Raw genomic sequence first — 18,982 nt, 5'->3', positions numbered from 1 at the left:
GGATGTGCACAGTGGGTCTGAACAGGAGGGTGCGTGGCTCACCCTCACTGCCGGAGGGCACCTTGCAGAGGGGCCTCGGGCACAGCCTGGCACAGTCTGTGCAGGGAATGCCGGCTTGTCAGAGGGAGTTTTTCTTCCTCCTCCTCCCAGCCACCCTGCTCTGTGGCTTCTGTGACATAATCGGGCTCAAGGGAGGTGGGACCGTGCTCGCTGGTCTCTGTGTGGCCCGTTGCTCACAGAGCAGTCGTGGCTCACACAAACACACGTCCCAGAGCCCTTGGCAGAAGCAGCTCCACTGCGCCTGGCCCGCGCGTGGCTCGTGATGTCGTGTGCCTGGCTCTCCACACACCACGGTACCCATGGCATGGGACGTGAGGTAGTGTCACATCTGAGCGTACGTATATGTACCCTCCTGACTCCAGCCTGTGTGGCTGCAGCCCCGCAGCAGTTGGTGGGGCTGGGGATCTGCGCTGCCGTGTCTCTCTAAGTGCTACCCTCGCCGCCACGCTCCTCCGGCGCGACAGCCGGTGCTCTACCAGCGTGGCAGCGCGTATGTGAGGATAGAGTTGAAAGGAGCTGGCACTTGCTTGAAGCCTGCCTCAGATTAAAGGCTTTCCCTTCACAGTAAATCTTGCATGTCTTACATCTTAATGTGTTACATTCTTCGCCCTGGAGCGGGGCTGGAAACCGGCCACTGTAACACTGACCTGTTACAGGAATCATGCCCGCGTACGACGTGGGAGATCTGGGTGTCGTGCTGGGTGCTGCTCCCGCCTGGGGTGGGAACCAGTTGGCCTCGCTGTGTGGGAGTCTTGGCCGACGGGACGGGCAAAGTCACAGCCTAGACTGTGGAAAGCGGCGCGGTGAGGCTGTGGGGTCTGCGTGGCACTTCAATGCCTGTAGGGGACAGATAATTGGCTCTGCTGGTTCATTTCAACTGCGTCTTCACTTGTATGTGCGGTTCAGGGGGTTGGTGGTTGTTTTAAATCCTAGAGCTAGCTCTGCATCTGCAGCTAATGGCAGTTTAACACCAGTTAACAGCCTTGCAGTTCAGACAGATGGTCTGACTACGCTATGGGGGTGTCAAAATACAGGAATAATTGTTTACAGGCAGAAAACTGCCTACGTGGGAATCAACACCCAAAATTTGTTGGAATTTGTTCGGAAGGAGCCCGTGGCCTCAATCAATAAAGGATGTGTGCGGTGGGCTCCCTCCCACCGAAAAGGGGCTGTCAGAGGAGCTTAAAAACGGGAGAATTGTGGGGCTGGAGAGGGGGAGCTTTCACCTGGTGTCACGGGGCAAGCAGTGTGACCTGGGCAGGCTGGTGGGTGCTGTCCTGCGGCTCCCAAGCGCCTTTCCCCAGGGCAGCAAGTGCTTAGAGGACAAGATGCTTTGGGGTCGCAGCTCGCTCGTTCTGGCTCACTGCCTAAAGGCAGGATGGAGCGTGGACCCCCACCCTGGCAGGGGTGGTCCCGGGCCAGGCGGCAGGTGAAGAGCAGAGAGGTGGCTGCCAGGGCACGGTCACTCCTGCCCTGCCTTGGCGGAGCGTAGCAGGGCACATTCCTCTGCCCTGACTTCAAAGGTTGTTGCTGCATATACAGAGCCCAGCAGCCTTGGCAACCCTTGCTGGCTAGAGCGTTGGCAGCAGCTGTCTGCTGCTGTTCCCCAGCTCCGTTGGGCTCTCGCTGCCCTTTTGGCCTTCCCGCTTTGGGAGAGATGCCCGCTGCCTCGCTCCGGGAGCCAGGGTATGTGCTATGGGTACGTGACTCTGCTTTCTGCTGGCCTGCTGCTCCCAAACCCCTGCCGGGTGGTTTACGTTGGTATCATTTCTACCTGTTCTCTGAGGCTGTACTGTCCACCATGGTGATCTTAAGGGAATTTTGGAGCATCTTTAAGCTGTGTTTTAGTCTCAGCACGCTTTTGGAGGGATATCTCCTCATTCGCCGAGGAGGGAAGCTGCAAAAATGACACCCTCAGCTTAGGACTTTATGTTAAAATGGAGTGAGATTGACCCAGTCCCGAGGGCATGCCCACTGCCAGGATGGGACATGGCTCCTGATCTAGATCACCTTTATGCCACGCCATAGCCCAGAGGGACTGGCTGGGCGAGTGGGTGGGCTAGTCTGTGGGGCAGAGCACTAGCCAGCTCCCTGCTGCAGCACGGCATTTCAGGCTCCACGCCTGGGCAGTTGGAGCTGTAAGGAGAGAACAGCTGGGTCACCTTGTGGCTTGGCCCTTCGGTTAAACATGGGGCAACGTCTACTGGGGTCTTGCTTCCTGGGCTGTCTGGGTCCCAGGTTTTGCCTTTCTCCCAGGGACGGTTAATCCAGGTCTGCCCCCCTTGCTTCTGCAGGGAGGGTGTCTGCGGGCATCTTCTCAGCCAAGCAAAGCAGGGATGTGCTGCATCTTTATGGGAGGAGCAGACAAATAAGTGGTCACCTGAAAGAGATAGGGCCCTTACTAGGGTTCATAACTTTATCAGGGCTGGGGCAGGATCTGTTGTCACTTCTCTGCAGTTAACACAAGGACTGTGTGTGTTCCTGTTGCTTTATTCGCCAGCCCTGGATGGGGAGGGGGTACTGCGTATGTCGGCAGCAAGCCGCTCTCTTCAATCGGGAGCAAACCTTTCTAGTGCCTACCACTTACATCCTTAGGTTACCTGAGGTGAGTCCCCTGTTGTCCCATGGTTTCTCCCCTGATTTAAGCAGAACAATATCCCTCTGTCTCCAGGGGATGGTGAGTGAGAGGTGTCTTAAGTGCTAGTGGAAGTGTTGGGACTTTTCCAGCCCTGGCTCCTTGCCCAGCTTTTTCTGAGCCATCCAGGTGACTTTAGCTCCATAACCCTGTCCTGAGTCTGGGAGCATTGCTGCAGCCCAATTAGGAGATTAAAACCTGCATTAGGAAATGAGGCTGATGCAGTGTGGGCCAGCAGTACTTTCTTGCTTTCGGCTCCTCCAGCTGATTGTGGTTCATGGGCTCCTTCAAGTCTCCTGAACTTTGTCCACCTGATCCCAGCCCTCAGAGGGGACTGCAGAAAAAGGCTCTTGTAATAGTTGTGCGTTCCCCTCGTGGAGCATTTCAGGTATATCCCTTGCAACAGGGGAGAAAAGGGGTCTGACTGTACAGAACAGCTGTTGCAGAGGACAAGGTGATAATGGAATTGCCAGCAACAACCTTTGGAGGTCCTGCTAACCTTTGCCATACGAGCTAGGTGGGTGGGGTGATGCAAGGCAGATGGACCTGGGACCTCCAGGGCAGGAGAGTCTGCTCACTTGCTCACCTTTGTCTCTCCTCTCTGCCAAGATCCTGTGTAATACCCTGGCTGCTGCCCTGCAGAGTGCATGCCTTCGCCACAGAGAGGTCTGAGGCTTTGTGGCAATCTAGTATGAGGGGAGTTGCCAGGAGAGAAAATAAACTTGGTTGCTGCTTTCTTCCTCCCCATGCTCACTGCGTGTGCATCCTTCAACTGCTCCGTGCCCTGGGCTGTACCCTTGGCAATACCCCTCCATCCTGGCAGGGCTGATAGATGCCACTTGGATGTTTCTTTGGCAGATGGACCCTTTCCCCTTGAGGTGTGTCGCCCATTTCACACCGCACTGATGGTACCCAGCTGAGCTCCTCACCACCCTGCCTCTTCCCTGCCACCAATTACAATCTTTGTGTGGGTTTTAGCAGGCAAATCCCTCCTTGTCTGGTTGGCTCAAGCACTGCTCGGGCATTTCTCCTTCCTGAGGAAAGGCAAGTCCTCTTCTGCCACATAATCTGTCTGCTTCCCCCTTACTGAGTTTTGTTGTAGCACACAGGAGGTGCAGATACCTCCAGGACTTGGGATGCTGCACAGCCTCATTCTGTGGGGGTCAGGCCTGTTCCCTGAGCTGCTTGTCAGCAGCGTGGCAGGAACCAGGGACTCCACTGTCCTCTGTGCCACTGATAAGGCTTATCTGCCGTCTGCTGGAGTCCCTGCAGATCCACAGGGGTCAGGGTTTCTCCCTTGCTTTTATCCAGGCTGTTCTTCATGGGCCTTTGATCCGTACCCTTTATCTGGCTCAGAGTCAGGGTGGGTGAGGGATGATGCTTTGCAGGTCCACTGAGCAGTTGGCTGCTCTTGAGGGGCTGCAGGCTTCTGGGGGTGAGCGAGAGTGGGGTGGCGGACTTCTTGTGCAGGGGGTGAGGAGTCCCCCCTCCTCGCCCTGATTCTGGTGAGCTTTTCTCTGTGGCCAGCAGAACCAGCCTGCGCTGCCCGGGGAGGAGCAGGGCAGAGCGACTCTGCTTGGCAAGTCTGGGGGCAGAGTTTACTCTGGTCTGACCAACTGTTTTTTTGCCTTTTTTTTTTTTTTTTTTTTTTGCATGTGCTGTCCTCTCCCACGTGGATTCTGGATTATTCATTACTAGGTAAGAACAGCATTTATCTCGTTTCTTGGACTGAAAGTGGGGCAGGGGAGGCCAGGACACATTTGGTCGTGACACACAAGGATGCCTTGTGTGATGGGAACTTACAGCTTCAAGGGAGCAGAGTACGTGTGTGTGGGAGGCTGATTACTTGGATCAGCCTGTTCCTGGACAGTCTAGCCCAGCCAGCAGTGAGCATGTGTGGGTGCCTGGAGGGCTTCTCGTCGTGGAGGGAGCTCTCCTGTGCAGGTGGCAGGGGTGAGCAGAGCACAGAGGGAGAGGGGACAAAAAGAGTTTGTCCCCTTTGCCCACTGCCACAAAAAAAAAAGCCTCTGCCCCTTTTTCCTCCTTAGAGAAGTGGGAATAAAACTTCCATTTTGCAGAAGTGGGGTGGGCTGTGCATGAGTATCAACTGGTTCCTTAGGCAGTAGGCATCAGTGGCTGGGGGGAGTGATCGTGAAGATGGAGATAAGGATACCTGGAACGCTTCAAACTCGGGGCTGTCTTTCTCTGGTGTCTCTGACAGAGTTGGTAGTGACATTTTCCATCCCAGGAAAGGTGGTGGCTGGCTTCTCTTGATGCTCCTGCATCCCATACCAGACATCCCTTGTAGATGGATTGAACCTTCTTTTTGGTTCATTTTTAAATCTTCTATATAAAAAAAACATCTTGGCCATCTCAGCCTCATGCTAGGACCATTAATTCTCTGTGATCACAGAAAAGACCCCAGCCTGTCTTCCTGGCCCTTCTGCAGGCAAAAATGATGCAGAGCCTTTTGAGTTCTGCAGAAGTTCTGCAGGAGAGCATGTTGGGGCAGGCAAGAGAAAATACTGAGAGTTGTAGGACTCTGAAGCAGAAGGGAGCTGGTGCTGTCGGATACTGTCAGGCTTTTGCTTTATATCACTGGCAGTATGTTGGCTTAGATAAGTTAGGGAGGAGGCAGTTTTTGATGAGGCTTATTTTGGTTTTTTTTCTTGTTTTACCCCTAATGCTCTGGAGTGGGCAGCTACAAGTCCTTCACTGAACCTCACTGCCAGCTCTACTGGCCTCTGTTGCTGGCCCCAAGCTTGTTTGCTTGGAGCAACTGGCTGCTGCCTATAATCCTGCTTTACCTGGCTGTGGGCTTTTGTGCCGTGCTGTCTTCCAGCCTGTTTCCTTTTGTGCTAATGGTCCCTTATAATAGCCCTGTTTGCTCACAGCATTTTGCAGCTAGAGACTGTTCTGCATCCTGGCATCTGTCTCTTAGATTCTGCTGTACCCTTAAATACATAATGTACCTGGAAAGGGCTATAAATCTCTCATGGTTTGCTATTCCTAGTCCAGAAGATCTCATGGCAGTGGGAGATGTCCAGCTGGTGCTCTCCTCCCAGCTGCTTCTGTGCTGGACCTGGCCTGTCTTGGTGGATCAGGGCGGAACTGCCCTGGGAAGTGGAGCGCTGCATCCTTGCCTTGTGTTCTGTCTTTTCCTGGGCTCCTGAGCCTGGACTCCTGCTGTAATCCTCAGTCTTGGCACTAACCGCTGGGTACAACGGCTGTAGTTTGGTCCTCATTACATTCTTTTGGAAGAGGGAACGTACTAGCCCTGAGAGCAAAGACCTCCTCTGCCCTGGCTCTCCTTGCGGCTGGAAGGGCAGTGGTTTTCCCTGTAAGGGTTACACAAGGAATGAGCACGTGGAGAGGTGAACACTCAGTGCTAGGAATGCTCCAAAAAGCTCCCAGCAGCAAGCATCAGTGCTGAAGTGCCAGCTTATTCCTTTACCAAGAGGAGAAAAGGGCCAGCTTATGCTTAAAAGGAAAGTGTGAGGTTAACAGGCAGTGCAAGTGCAACATTCTCGCTCCCTGATGACTTCCCTTCTGGAAACAAAACCCACATGGGTTTGGCTTTGGTAAAGATCAATAGGATTTACAGAGGCTGTTCAAAATCTTCAGGGTCAGTTGGTCAAGTGGGGTAAATTGGGAGAGCTTCAAGGAAGGTTATAACACTTAATTGGTAACAGTGCCTCCAGTCTGGTGCTATGATTTAATGGGAAACCTGACCCTCTCTGCAGCCTCTGGAGCCCAGCCCTGCTGGGAGAGCAGCAGCCTGGGAACGGCCGACAGCCGCCGAGGGTGCTACTAAACAGCTCTCACAGAAAAGCTCTGAGTTTGATAGCCTTGGCATCATTTTAAAGGCTAGAGCTGGTGTTAGAGCTCTTATTTTTTTACTGGTCTCCCCTCTTTCCCTCATGTGTGTTAGGTTATATGATGGCCCAACCAAGGGCCACCCCTCCCTGCATTGCAGATGCTCGGGGGAAGTGTATTTTAACCTTTTAAAGACAGCTTGGAGTCTTGCAATTTTAAAAATACATATTTCTAAAAACGTGAGCTGCTATGTAGTGCCCCACAAATCCCCCTCTCCCCTGTGGCTGTGCCAAGCTTCCCTCCCCTGCCTGCTGCTCCAGGGGCTGGCTTTGCTTGGGCACTCCCCCCATGCTTCCAGCTGTGTCTTCCCGCAAGAGCCGTGTCTTCTTGGAGCACGGGGTGCTGAGAAGGACCATGGCCACCAGCATCGACCGTCCTGGAAGGGGCTGTGGTGGTGGTGCTGCCCTTGAGGCACGTGGCTGCCTACTGCTCTCTGCTAGAGGCTGGCTGACGCCGGAGGGTTTATTTGGATTCCTCTGGCTGGGAGATGCAAGACCTCAATCATTTAAGAAGTGCCGTGCCCACCAGTGAATACGTGAAGCAGAAACAGCAGAAAACCACACCTCACTAGTATGAGGAAGGGGCCAAAGGGGCTTCCTTGCTGGCTCTGTGCAGGAGCCCGTTACCGTGCTGTGCTCCTGCCGCGCGATGCTGGGACGTGAGGAAATGATGGAGCTTAAATGGGTTGAAAGAGGTAGGGTAAATGCAGGATTTGTGCTCGAATCAGGTGGGAGGGGGATTAGTAGGCTGATGACAGGGGGTGGTGAAGGATGTTATTTCAGGGTCTCCATTAAACAATTAAGAGGGAATTTTCTCTAGCCAGAGAAAACCGAGTTAAATACTGTGAACGGAGGCAGCTGCTTGTGCTGTCTGCCCTACATGGGACTCTGGCAATGACAATTCTCCAAAGGGAAAGAGAATGAATTTTAATGGAATCTTGAAAGACTTTAAATTTTCATGTTAACGTCAATTATTCAGGACAGTTGAAAAGCAACTTTAAAGCTTCGTAAAAAGAAAGAAAAAGAAGAGGCCAGTTTGATTTTTTTTTTTTTTAAGATTAATTGATTTGCATTTTGTTCCACTGCAGTGAAACACGGACATTTTAAAGACGCCGGTGTTGGTTATTGCATCTGACAGCAGTGCTGAGGAGGAAGGGTATCAGGAAATGACTTATGTACTGCCTGGGGCATGGGAGAGGTACCAAGAGAGCCCGGTGGGGCAAAAGCCTGTATAGTCAAGGACACAGGGGCAGTACCTGTACTGGGCAGTTAATGGGATTGCAGGCTGACTGCTGCACTTGCTGCTCAACCCAGAAAATTGCCTGCGTGGGAAGGCCCCGTGTGCGGGGAACCTCAGCGGTTCCGTGCGATGCCTCTGTTGGTGGGGATGGCTGGTCTCGCGGTGCCGGACCGCGTGTCCCTGGCTGGAGGCAGGGGATGCAGTCCTGGCCTGAGAAATGCATTCCCACTTTCTGACTGAGGAAGAAGGGCAGGTGTGAGCCGAGCCATGGCTTGTACTGAGCATGATGCCTGCCTGTGGCTCTGGGCCCTTCCCCCAGGCGGGGTCCCAGCAGCTGGGGCTGAGCCTGTGGAGGTGGCTGTGACCGTGAAGAGGACAAGGGTGTGATTTCATCCCCTCCCATCCAGCTACATGCAGGGTGTGAAAGCATCAGAGCCGTGTTCAGGCTCTCAGGTGGGTCTGGTGTGCCACTGCCAGGGCTTGGGTACCACTGGGACATCCCCAGTTGGGACCCTCTGCCTCTCCAGGGACTTGTAGAGGGAGCAACGGGCAATTCTTGTTATCCAGCCTGTGGTGCAGGCATTCAGAGGGCCACGCTGCGGCGAAGGAGATCCCCCAGGGACCGTGTGCTCAGGCTTGGCAGCAGCGAGCAGGAAGAAACGACTGGCAAAACACAGGGCTGCCTGCCTGCTGCCTGAGCCTGCTCCCCGCTGCGGGGCGGGGGGGCTGTGCTGCAGTGGGGATCCCTGTTTGGGCTCAGACAGGCACCGCTGCCACGCAGCTTGCTCTTGGTGGGGACTGTCCCTGTGTTGTGCCCTGTCCCTGCCTCCTGCTTCGAGCAGCTCCGGTGCTCAGAGCATCCTCAATTCCCAGCGATTTCAGCAGCCTGATGTGCCGCAGCCTTGGCTGGTGGAGGGGGGATGCTGCGCATCGGCCTGTGCCCAAGGGCTTTGCTTGCTGCTGGTTGCGCAGCTCCCTCCCTTGAACAAGACGTTTTCTTCTGTCTTGGTCCCGTGGTCGTTCTCACTCCCCTCTCACTAAGCCCAGGGCATCTGTCTGCGTTTCTGTTTCGGGTCCCCAGCAGGCTGATGCCTTGCCTCCCTTTGAGGGTGCCCCACGGGTGCAGAGGGGCTCCGTAGCACAAACACGTCTTTTATTCCCCGCTGCTGAGAGCTGCCAGGCCTGGCTGTCTTCCCAGAAAGCAGCGCTAGTTTAGAACATAAGCAGCTATTGTCTTAGCCCTGGAGACTGCGATCTGAGCTCTGCAGGCGCTGGGGGGGGGGCCGAGAGAGGGGATACAGCATGCTAAAGGGACTTGAGAAAGGAGCCCAAGGAATACGGGAGATTTGCAGGCTCTCAATTATGCTCGTCTCACCAAAAATAATGCGGGTGCCTACTCCTCCTTTGACATTCGAATCGCTCTTCCACCCTGTCCCTGGGGGTGGCTGTTACAGTTAGTTGATGTCTAGCAAAGACTGGGTCCTTTGTCTTGCATGAGCTGGAGAAGGAAATGGGGGGAAGAGTGGTCCTGCAGTGAGGGTCCCCTCCTGGGAGTGCACACCAGCTGGGACTGGGGTCCCTCACGCTCCCCTGGCTGTAGGGACTGGCAAATTGCTCAGGGAACGGACTTGCCCGGGTGGTGGGGGTGATTCTGGTGGGGGCTTAGAGCTTCCCAGGGTTTTCCGTCTCAGAATAATAAACCCCAGGTCCCTGCAGCAGGGGCTGCGGGTCTGTGTCCCAGCTGAGCACCCCGGGAAGGGATGAGGCCAGCAGTACGGCTCAGCGGGGTGTGCTGGCTGCTTAACCACTGTCTGCTTCCCTCTGGGTTTGAGGTGTGATCAAAGCTAGGGCTGTGTGGGGTGCAGGAAGGCAGGATTATGAAGGTAATCGGCTATAAATGGGAGATTCTGCCTGTGCTTTTATATGAAATTTGAATTTCTGCACAAGAGCAAAGGGATGATTTAGTAAAATGAATAGGTGGTAAGTGACAACCTGTTGTGGTCAGGTGTGAGAAATTTGTGCAGCATGGAGGAAATATTGGCTCTGGATGCCACAAGGACTCAGAGGGGCTGAGGGCTGGGCAGAGCGGGTCTCAGGTCTCCTCCAGTCCCTGGGGCAGCTCATGGCTATCCTGCTTTCTTTTGGGTCTCCCTGTTCTGGGGAACAGAAACAGCTCTGCAGTTCTGTTCAAGGACCTGATTGACCTGTTCTTATTCGTGTCTTTGGCTTTGATTTGTTCTGAGTTCAGCCCTGCAATCCAAGGAAAATCGCTCCACAGGTACAATTACAAGCGGGGATGGTTGAGTAAGGGAAGCATAGAGTCCCTGCCAGATCCTCTAATCAGCCTTGAGTTGTGGGGAAGGAGACGAGTCTTGTGCCTGTTTTCCCCCTTATGAAAGCAGGGAGGGTGCAAGGGAGCTAATCATGAGGCTATTTCACGAATCATTTGGCCGTGATGAGCTGCGCTCAAGAAAGAGGGTTGGAGATGCTGGGTTTTTTCAGCTTAATCTGCTGGAGCAGTGATCCTCTGCCACTCAGCAGGCTGATGCCTGCAGCCAGCCCAGTCTGAGTAAACTTTCCCTGGCTTCAATAAAAATGTTAGTGTAGTAGAGACTCTGCCCTGTGGGTTTTTTCCTCCCCCCCCCCCACCAGCGCGTCCTGGTACCCAACCCACAGCAGCTTCTTAAAAGTGTGTTTGGTGGTGGCACAGAGGGGAAACCTCAAATCCTTGCAAAGCAATTACTGCTAATGAGACGCTTCCTACACATCTGGTTTCAATTCTGGCTGTGTTTTGGGGACTGTTCTTCAGAGCTTGGGATGGAGGAAGGTGGGAAAATCCCTGCCTCCTCTTCTCCCTTCAGCAGCACCCTCCTCCCAAGGTGGCAGTTGGGCTGCTCGTTAGCTCGCTTGCCAAACCTAAACAATTAACACAGAAAATTGCACCTCTCCAGGGAGGTTGAGTTTCAGCAGCAGCAATTATTGGATGCTGATCGCATGCCAATTGATTGATATGTTTTTGAGAGCGAGTGTAATGTGTTTAATTAGTGTGTAATTTACAAGAGCAGGGACGGCTGGATGCCCCAGACTTAAGAAAATTTCTGAATTAAGTGCCAGCTGCAAAGAAAACGGAGAAATTCTCTTTTTTTTTAGTGTGCGGTCGCTTGTGTTTCATTTCTTTGTCTAGGGATTTAATGTTAAATTGATGGAAACTGGCTATTCTGACCTTTTCCAGCCCCTTGTCTTGGGCACTGGGTGTGGAAGGTGCAGCAGATCTGCCCGTTTCTGCGGGCTGAGCCGTCATCCTGCCCGACTGCTGGCTCCCTCCCGGCACTGCCTGCCCGCTGCGGCTGGGAGGTGGGTGCCTGGGTGCCCCCAGCTTTCAGTGGGACCTTGCTACTCTTCCAGAGACCCCAACGCTGGCCTTGAGGTGGATTAAGTAAGCCCGAGCCACAGGGCTTCATCTCCAGCTTCTGACCATTCAGGTCTTTGTTTGAATGCAGATTTGTGAGGATCCTGGGCCCCTCTGGCTGCTGGTTTTGGCAGCAAGTGCCTTGTTATCTCAGTACAGAGTGTGGCCTTGGAGCAGGATGCAGAGAAACAGTAGGGAGGGTCACGGAGAGAGGGATTTCAGGAAGTCTGTGTTGCTTTTGTGCACTGAGCAGCGGGAAGGTGGCGTGGGAACCCTTGGCTTGTTTCCTTGGGAATGAGACCATCCAACCTGGAGCTCACTGGCAGGCTTATCGGTGTGAGGCAAAGAAAACACCGTGCTGTCGGGTTCCTGGGATCCATCAGGAACCTCTTCTGGCTCTGCTGGCAGTCCAGCGTCCTCCCTTGGGTGCACTGTCATCTGACTGAGAGGAGGGGTGCAGGTGGACAATATCCACCCCCCCGCCCTTCACTAGCACGCAGCAGGTTCCCACTTCGACGGGAGACTTGCAGAGGAAACCCCCTGCCCTGCTTAGAGCCCCGGGGTTGAGCCCGTGTTTGGTTAGCCATTGTCTTTCTGCAAGGCCAACGTACAGGGCCTCCTCTTCAGGTTGGGATCTCCAGGCAGGGTTTTCCCAGAGAACATCTTGTTCTTCTGCCCTGAGCGGAGGGGAAATGGTCAGGGATAGGTGTCGGTCAAGTGTCTGATCTGAGCTGTTCGGCAGGAGATAGTTCAGGCCTTGCAACAGCTGTGTTGGGTGACTTGTCCAAGTCACACGTGGTTTCTCAGAAGTACAACTCTTCATGACGTAGCGGCTCAGCCCCTGGCAGGAGTAAGTCAAAAAGCATGTTCTGGGTGCTTCGGAAGGGTAGGTCTGCTTTGTTCCAGCCGTGGCTGCGTGCCTGGTCTGCAATCCCCTGGCATGGCGTGGCACGAGCACCAGCTTCCTGCTCTGCATTGCTTCTCTGCAAAGCTTGGGTGTATTCCCCTGCTCCGAGTGTGTTTCTGTCTGGGAAAACTTTCTGCAGTCAAGTGCTTGACCTTGGAACAGAGCCTCCCGCGCTCCCTTCTTTTTTGTTTTATTTAATATATAGTAAAATAAACTTATTTTCCCCTTCTTGCTGTTAACAGCTGCTTCATTGAGCCACAGCAAGATGAAGGGAAAATCAAAGCCCAGTGAAATTTGCTGGAGTTGAAAGGCAGGTCAGGCTCTGGGGTTACTCATCTCAATTGCACTTTTGTTCTAAAAACGAGAGGGACAACGTGTGCACCCTGCCGAGCGGCGTGAGCTCCCAGGCTGCAGGAAGAAGGAGCAGGAGCTGTGGGGTGGAAGCTCCACGGCTGGGAAGGTGCTGGGGTGTCCGGGACTCCGGTAGCGTTGGCGCTGGAGCAGCGCTGCGTGGGTGAGTGGCTGTTGCTGAGCAGAAGAGCGGTCCGTGAGTCACAGGCGACTTCTGGCTCCACGGGGTCAAGTGTTCAGTCTTGCTGTGGCTGGGTGGATGCGTCTCAAGTCCTTTAACCCTTCTGGGATTCTGTTCGCCACCCGTAAACTAGAGCTAGCAGCACGCCCAGGGGACACTGACCCTTTTCTCCTCCTCATCCCATGTGCTCGTCCCATTGTTCTGCAGCCCAGGCAGCCCAGTGGGATTTGGGCCTGGAGCAGCACTTGTGTCTCTTGTCCTGGTGCTACAAAGCTGCAATTCCCGTTTCCTGGGGGCTGCAGCTCTACGGGGGTCTTGGCCAGGCAACTTCGTCTTCTCTTTGTCACTGTCTTGCTTCCTTCTGATTTTCCCCTGACTCTCAAAAGCAGCGGTTGTTACAATCCCAGTGAACACCAGGGTTTGGTATCTGCATGTGAAAGTTTTGGTTGGTGTCGAGCAGGCAGGCAGTGACACTTCGTTACCTAGCACAAAGCCCCAGCTGGACCTGAAGGGGCTCCACCCCCCAGTTGGACCCACCTGCAGGGATAAAAAGAAAAGAAGAGGTGCTTGGGAATGCCGTGCGTTGGCACGTGGAAAATGAGCTCTTCTGTCTCCAGTTTGACCTCTGTTCTGTGTGTGCTGTATACCTCGCCACAGCTTCTTGCTCAGTGGCCTCGGGCATGTCACTTGTCCCGTGCGTGTTAGGTGATGGGGTCTGGACTGCCTTGCAGGAGCACGGCAGAGCAGCATGGTGCCCAGCCCGGGGGGCTCCCTGGGGTGCCAGGGCTGCACCGCTGGTGCCAGCGGCTGTGGGACCCCGGTGGGTGAGCAGTGCTGTGTGCCCAGTAACTGATGTGTGACCAGCGGTGTGTGGCTGCTGGCCCTCTGCCACCGTGCCTGGGCTGAGCTGTACCCACACAGCAAAGGTGGGGGACCCGAGACTTCCCCTGCTCAACGGGAATGTCCCCCAAAATACGCAACACCTAATGGTTTAGACTGGCTCTTAGGAAGTATTTCTTTGCAGAAAGGGTTGTTGGGCGTTGGAATGGGCTGCCCAGGGCAGGGGGGCAGTCCCCATCCCTGGAGGGGTTGAAGAGTCGGGTTGACCCAGCGCTGAGGGATCTGGTGGAGTTGGGAACGGTCAGTGTGAGGTTAGTGGTTGGACTGGAGGAGCTTCAAGGTCTTTTCCAACCAAGATGATTCTGTAACGACTGCCCACGCTCAGTTCCCTGCAGTGACTGCCTGTCTCCCACGCTGCCGTTCGCGTCCTTTCCCTTGCCAAGGGATCAAGTCGAATCCCCTGGAATCACGGCGGGCAGACAGCTTTGTAGAAACCCTGGCCCATGAGCACACCTTGTCCCCAGGGCTTCTGCATCTGAATGCCCCAGCAGAAGCCCCTGACCCCTTCCTGCACACTGTCAAAATGAAATCTATTCTGCTGTCCCAAACATGTTGTGGCTGCTTCCTTTCACCTTGACAAGAGGTCTCTTTGGAGGTGCTGCCCTGGCAAGAAGGGGCTCTCCTGCTGCTCCCCAGGAGTAGCAGAGTAAGAGGAGGTGGGCCCCGTTCCCTCTGGCAGGCCCAGACTGCTGTACAGGGGCCCAGAAGAGCCATCTCTCCTGCCAGCTGATAATAGGATCTGATGGAGATAGCGCAGTCCACATAATTTTAATTTGGAGGCATCAGAGCGAAGGAAGGGAGGGAGTGCTGCAGCTCTGCAGCCAGACACTAACATTTCATCTGCACCAGAGCTGGCCATGGGGTCTTGGCTTTCATTTCTGTTTTTCTTCCGCTTTTTATAAATTAAAATCCCAAAATAACTATGCTGCTCTGAGATATTTTTAAGCTGTTTTTCCCTTCTTTTCTTTCTTCCCTACATCTCCCAACAGGTTATAGCTGAGAGGGCTCCCGGTTGCCAATGGAGAAGGCTGTACGTCACTTCCTTGGCATAGGGCCGTCTCCAGCCCTCAATGCTCACTTTGTTTTTCCCCTCATAGTCTCAGTGAGCTGTTGGGACTCTTCACAGTGTCACATTACCCGTGTCCCACAGCCCATTGTGGGAGCTGCTGCTAACGTGGCATGCAGAGCCTGGGGGAGGCCTCAGCACCCCTCAGCCCGGGTACTGGAGCAGTGGGTGAGGCTCTGTGGTCCAGCTGCATCCTTGCCTTCCTCCTCCTCCGTTTCCTCTGCTCTGTGGCCCAGCATGCTCCCTTTCCCTGGGAAGTTGCCCACCTCCATCCTCTGCATCCCACCCGTCTGGCCATGCTTCCCCTGGGGCTCCTGTCTGTCCTCTCTCAGCAGCCTTTGAGAGTCCAGCCTGAGAAAAGCACAGGAGAAGCACCATGTGCTCCAAGCTCCACCCTGCTCTTAACTGTGTGGTAGCTATTGTGTGGTCCTGTGAGGAGGCAGAGCGGTCTGGGTGGAATAGAAAAGAGGGGTTAAGAGTTGCATTTCACACTAGGAGACACCCATGTCCTGGTGGGACAAGGACCTGGCTGCGAGGACAGCTCCTATTTCCATAGGCATCTAGAATGGATGCTCTAATGGTGACAGGACATCTACACTGCCATAGATTACTTGCAGATAAATAAGCTGTGCTCAATAACAACTATTAAAATGCTCAGCTGTGTAACTGTTAACCTTCTCTTTCACCATGTGTGTTGAGGACCTTGTTTCACCTTGTGCTCTGGTTTCCTAGACTTCAAAAGTAGTTCCAGCCCAGGTGATGCGTTTGGATAGGAGGTTTCAAGCTGCAGTGGTAGAGGATGTGCCCCTTTTTGTTGAGTGGGAAACATCTGATCCTTGGGAGCCTGTATTGGGAAGCTGATACGGCTGCGGATAGCTCTAGGCTTGGCTCCTGAACATTTCCAAATTGTGAGTTTGGTTTCAGAAAATCTTGTATTGACAAGGCAACCCATGAAGTTAATGCGTGTTGGGTTCTGAGTCTTTGGCTGCACGTGTTACCCTCTCCAGGACCGACTTTAGCCGTCCTTGCGAGGAAAGAGTGCAGGCTTCTCCATGGCTCAAACCAACGGTGGTGTCTAATCCAGGATGCTTGTGTTGTGTGGCTGATAGTGGTCAGCACTGACGTGTTCCTGGTGGGGTTTTTTTGTTGTTGTTTGCACATATTTAGTGTTCTGGGGCTCTGTTTCTCCCTTGTCTTGCTGTGCATGATTTAGGCTGTTGCAGTGTGCTGTATCATCAGTAACATCAGGATCCTGCTGTTTCCTGGCTACCTGCAGGTCTGGTAGCCCACTGTGCCATGAAAACATGTTTAAATCAATGGGCTTAGAAGGTGGGGATGGAAATAAACTCAGAGGAGACAAGTGATGCTCCTGAAATGAGGGTTACTGCTGGAAAAATTGGGGTTTTACGGGGGAAATGCCAGCACGTTCCTGCGTTGCAAGCGAAGGTGGCAGTGCCAGTCATGCTGCCTGCTCTGTGCCTGGTCCTTCCCAGCCCCAGACCCTGTGTGGGTCTCCAGAGGCACAGTTTGGTGCCTGGGCCACCCCTCGGGGCCTGCCACATGTGGCAAAACCACCCACATCTGGTACACGTGAACTGTTGGTTTTCTCCTGCTTCCTCTGTGAGAGGTGTAGGATTGCTGGGCTGGGGATAAGGAATTCCTCCCCAGGATGCAGCAACCCAGCCACCATCTTCTGGGGTGATTTGGGAGCTAGTGCCTGATCCAGCCTGGGAAGGGCTGGAAGAAATGGATGGAAGCTGCCCCAGGTGGTGTCAGTAGTGGAGCACTGGAGGAGGGGGCTCGGGGGAGGGCAGGAAGGCTTTGGGATAGCTGTCTGTTTTCTTGTTTCTAACTGTTTTGTTCTCTCCTTTTTCTCCTCCCCCTCCCCTGCTTTCTAAAGAACATAGGAAGCTTCTTGCTGGTAAGTGGTGGTGTGTCATGCAAAAAAATACCATTTTTTCCATCCACCATCAGACTCGCTGGCTAGTCCGTGTCATTCTTCCATCCACCCAGGATGTGCTGGAGCAATAGAAACCTTCTGGAGGTGGGTACAGGCACACCCATCCCCACGGCCTCTTGGCTGCAGAGTGTGCACTCACCTCAAAGGGAGCTATTGCTTTTAGATCACAGTTTGAAGAGTTGATTTCCCCTCTGCCTCCATGTTGCCCAGCCTGACACTGTTGCCTGGGCTCAATTGGATTGCGACTGTCCTTGCCCAAAGCGAGCGACGGCTGCTGCGGCACCAAGCCTCTGGAGTGCTGTGGGTGCGAAACTGTGATCTAAGGACACCTCTCACCTAGTGCTTGCCTCATTTCCAACTCCATCCTCAGCCTCTCACCTTCACCAGCTTCCTGGGGAGGGTGGGGGAGAGCAGTCCCAGCTCATACAGGAGGTAAAACCGACAGGCTTTGCCTCTTGACCTGGCCGGGGGGTTTTGTGTTGCACCTGATGTATTTAATGAAGGAGGTCAGATGAGGGCAGAGGCTGTGTGTGCCCTCCCCGTCCTGGCTGAGCTGTGAAGCTGCAGGTGGGGGGCAAATATGCCACAGACAATTCTTCTGGGCATCTTTCTAGCAAAAGCTAGCAAAGCGTGGGCATGGGTCAAAGCCCCTAAGGTGTTCCTGTCCCTGCTCCTCTGGTCCCCTCGCCTCGCCTGCCCTGCACCGTGTGGGTGGTGGCTCATCCCTTCCCCAGCTGTCATCCTCATGGGCAGTTGTTTTAAACAGTGAATCCCAGTCATGAAACCAAACCGTGTGCGTGCCCTGGCTGAGAGCAGCCCTTAGCGGGCGAGGGACGGGTGTGCGGTGTACACGGCTGCAGCCTGGCTGGGCGCCCGCTTCCCTGTGATCCCTGGTGCTGGGAATCCTGGCATCCCGGCAGCCTCGTGGCCAGCTCCTTTGTTTGGTGGCTGTGGATACAGAGCGTATGTAAGGAAAGCGTTTGGCATGTGGATGGGGCTTGGCAGTTCATCTCACACCCTCCCCCTGCATGCACAAACCTTTGTGCACATCTGCGGGCTGCACGGCTGGCTCGGACTGGAGGTCCAGCGGGCCCAGGCTGTGGCTAAAGGTCCCAGGTCCGTGTTTGCCATGGGCAGGCCTGGGTGTAGAGATAACAAAACGCTTCTCTGCACCAGCTTTGATTTGGGGCTGCTCCTCTGCCTGCATCTTGAGACCTTTAGGGTCACTGCTGACCCGCAGATATAGTTGGATGAGCAGTTGGCTTTTTGGTGTGATGTGGGGTGGGACGGAGCTGTGGCAGCTCAGCCAGCCCTGGTCTGGGCACTGTGACTGGCTGTGTCAAACCCCACTGAACCGAGGAAAAGGGAGTTACACCAGGACTGGACCAGCTGTGGCTGGTGAGTGGTTTAAAGCTATGACTGCTGTGTTTCCTCCCTGTTTTGTGCCTCTCATTATGTATAATATATAGATTATACTGTGCAGCTTGGGAGGGGTAGGCTAAGGGTTTGCTTGGAAGTGTGCCCTTGCTGTAAAGGCGCTGGAAAGGGAACAGAAGGACATAAAAGTTTTATTGAAAACCGCCTGCTTCTGGCCTGGACCCTGGGCTTCTCTGGGTCCAGGAGGAGCGAGGAGAGCTGCTTTCCAAGCCGACAGCATCCCCTGCCGGCTACCGGCTCCTGTGCCTCAGCCCCGAGATGCACAAACCCAGTCCTGCGCCTTTCCTAGCAAGAAAGCCTTCTGCTCCCCTCCTGGGTGCCGGCCGCTGTGGCCAGTAGCCCCACCCAAGTGGGTGCTGGTCACTGCTTGCGACGCCGGCACAAACGTTGGACTTTGAGCTGTGCAGGGCTGGCAGCGGGATAGCTGGGTGCTGCCTGCTTTTGGATCTGCCAGAGAGCAGGTGGGAATGAGAAGGGTCTGGGTTCTCGGGGCTGCCCATACCCCCTTGCCGTGCCCCTATCCAACATTCAAGCCCCTCTGCAGTGCCTGCGAGCCACCTCCAAGCAGGGCTATAGCTGGTGCCTTCCCTTCTGCATCTTCCCGTTAAGCTTCTCCCTGCCTTTCCCATCCCTGAGGGCACGTGTAAGCACACGTTTTTGCTGGGTGTGTTTCCTTTCTAGGGATGTGCTTGAGCTCTCTTCACCTTACTGTGTAGCTTGGGGTGGGGCTTTGCTCTCCCCAGAGAAACAGCCTGCACTGGGTGTGTCTGAGCACCACCACTGCGGGGCTGGGCGATGGGCTGCGTGTCCTCCCCTGCTACCGCGGGAGGGGACGATGCTGCTCCTGGGAAGTCTGGCTCTGTGTTCCTAGGAGGCCTGTCTCACACCGCTCCACAGCTCTTGTGGTTTCTCCGCTTTATGGGAAGCATTTAACAAAGCTCCGCTGCACCAGACGGCTTAG

The 18,982-nt window shown here is 54.5% G+C and overlaps 1 protein-coding gene across 5 annotated transcripts in view; it reads left to right on the top strand.

Moving 5' to 3' along the window:
- Window positions 1-18,982, top strand: part of AGRN (agrin) — a 125,927-nt gene that overhangs the window by 31,024 nt on the left and 75,921 nt on the right. For 3 of the 5 annotated variants that reach the window (XM_074892791.1, XM_074892789.1, XM_074892788.1), the window contains exon 3: window positions 16,525-16,545. The exons of the other annotated variants lie outside the window; for them this stretch is intronic. In XM_074892791.1, the coding sequence (XP_074748892.1) occupies window positions 16,525-16,545 (21 nt within the window). The remainder of the gene's footprint in view (window positions 1-16,524; window positions 16,546-18,982) is intronic. 5 annotated transcript variants of the gene reach the window in all.

This window comes from Strix uralensis, chromosome 23, assembly GCF_047716275.1.
Source record: "Strix uralensis isolate ZFMK-TIS-50842 chromosome 23, bStrUra1, whole genome shotgun sequence".
Taxonomy (NCBI): domain Eukaryota; kingdom Metazoa; phylum Chordata; class Aves; order Strigiformes; family Strigidae; genus Strix; species Strix uralensis.
The sequence above is the reverse complement of the archived record's forward strand: the minus strand, read 5'-3'. Positions and strand labels throughout refer to the sequence as shown.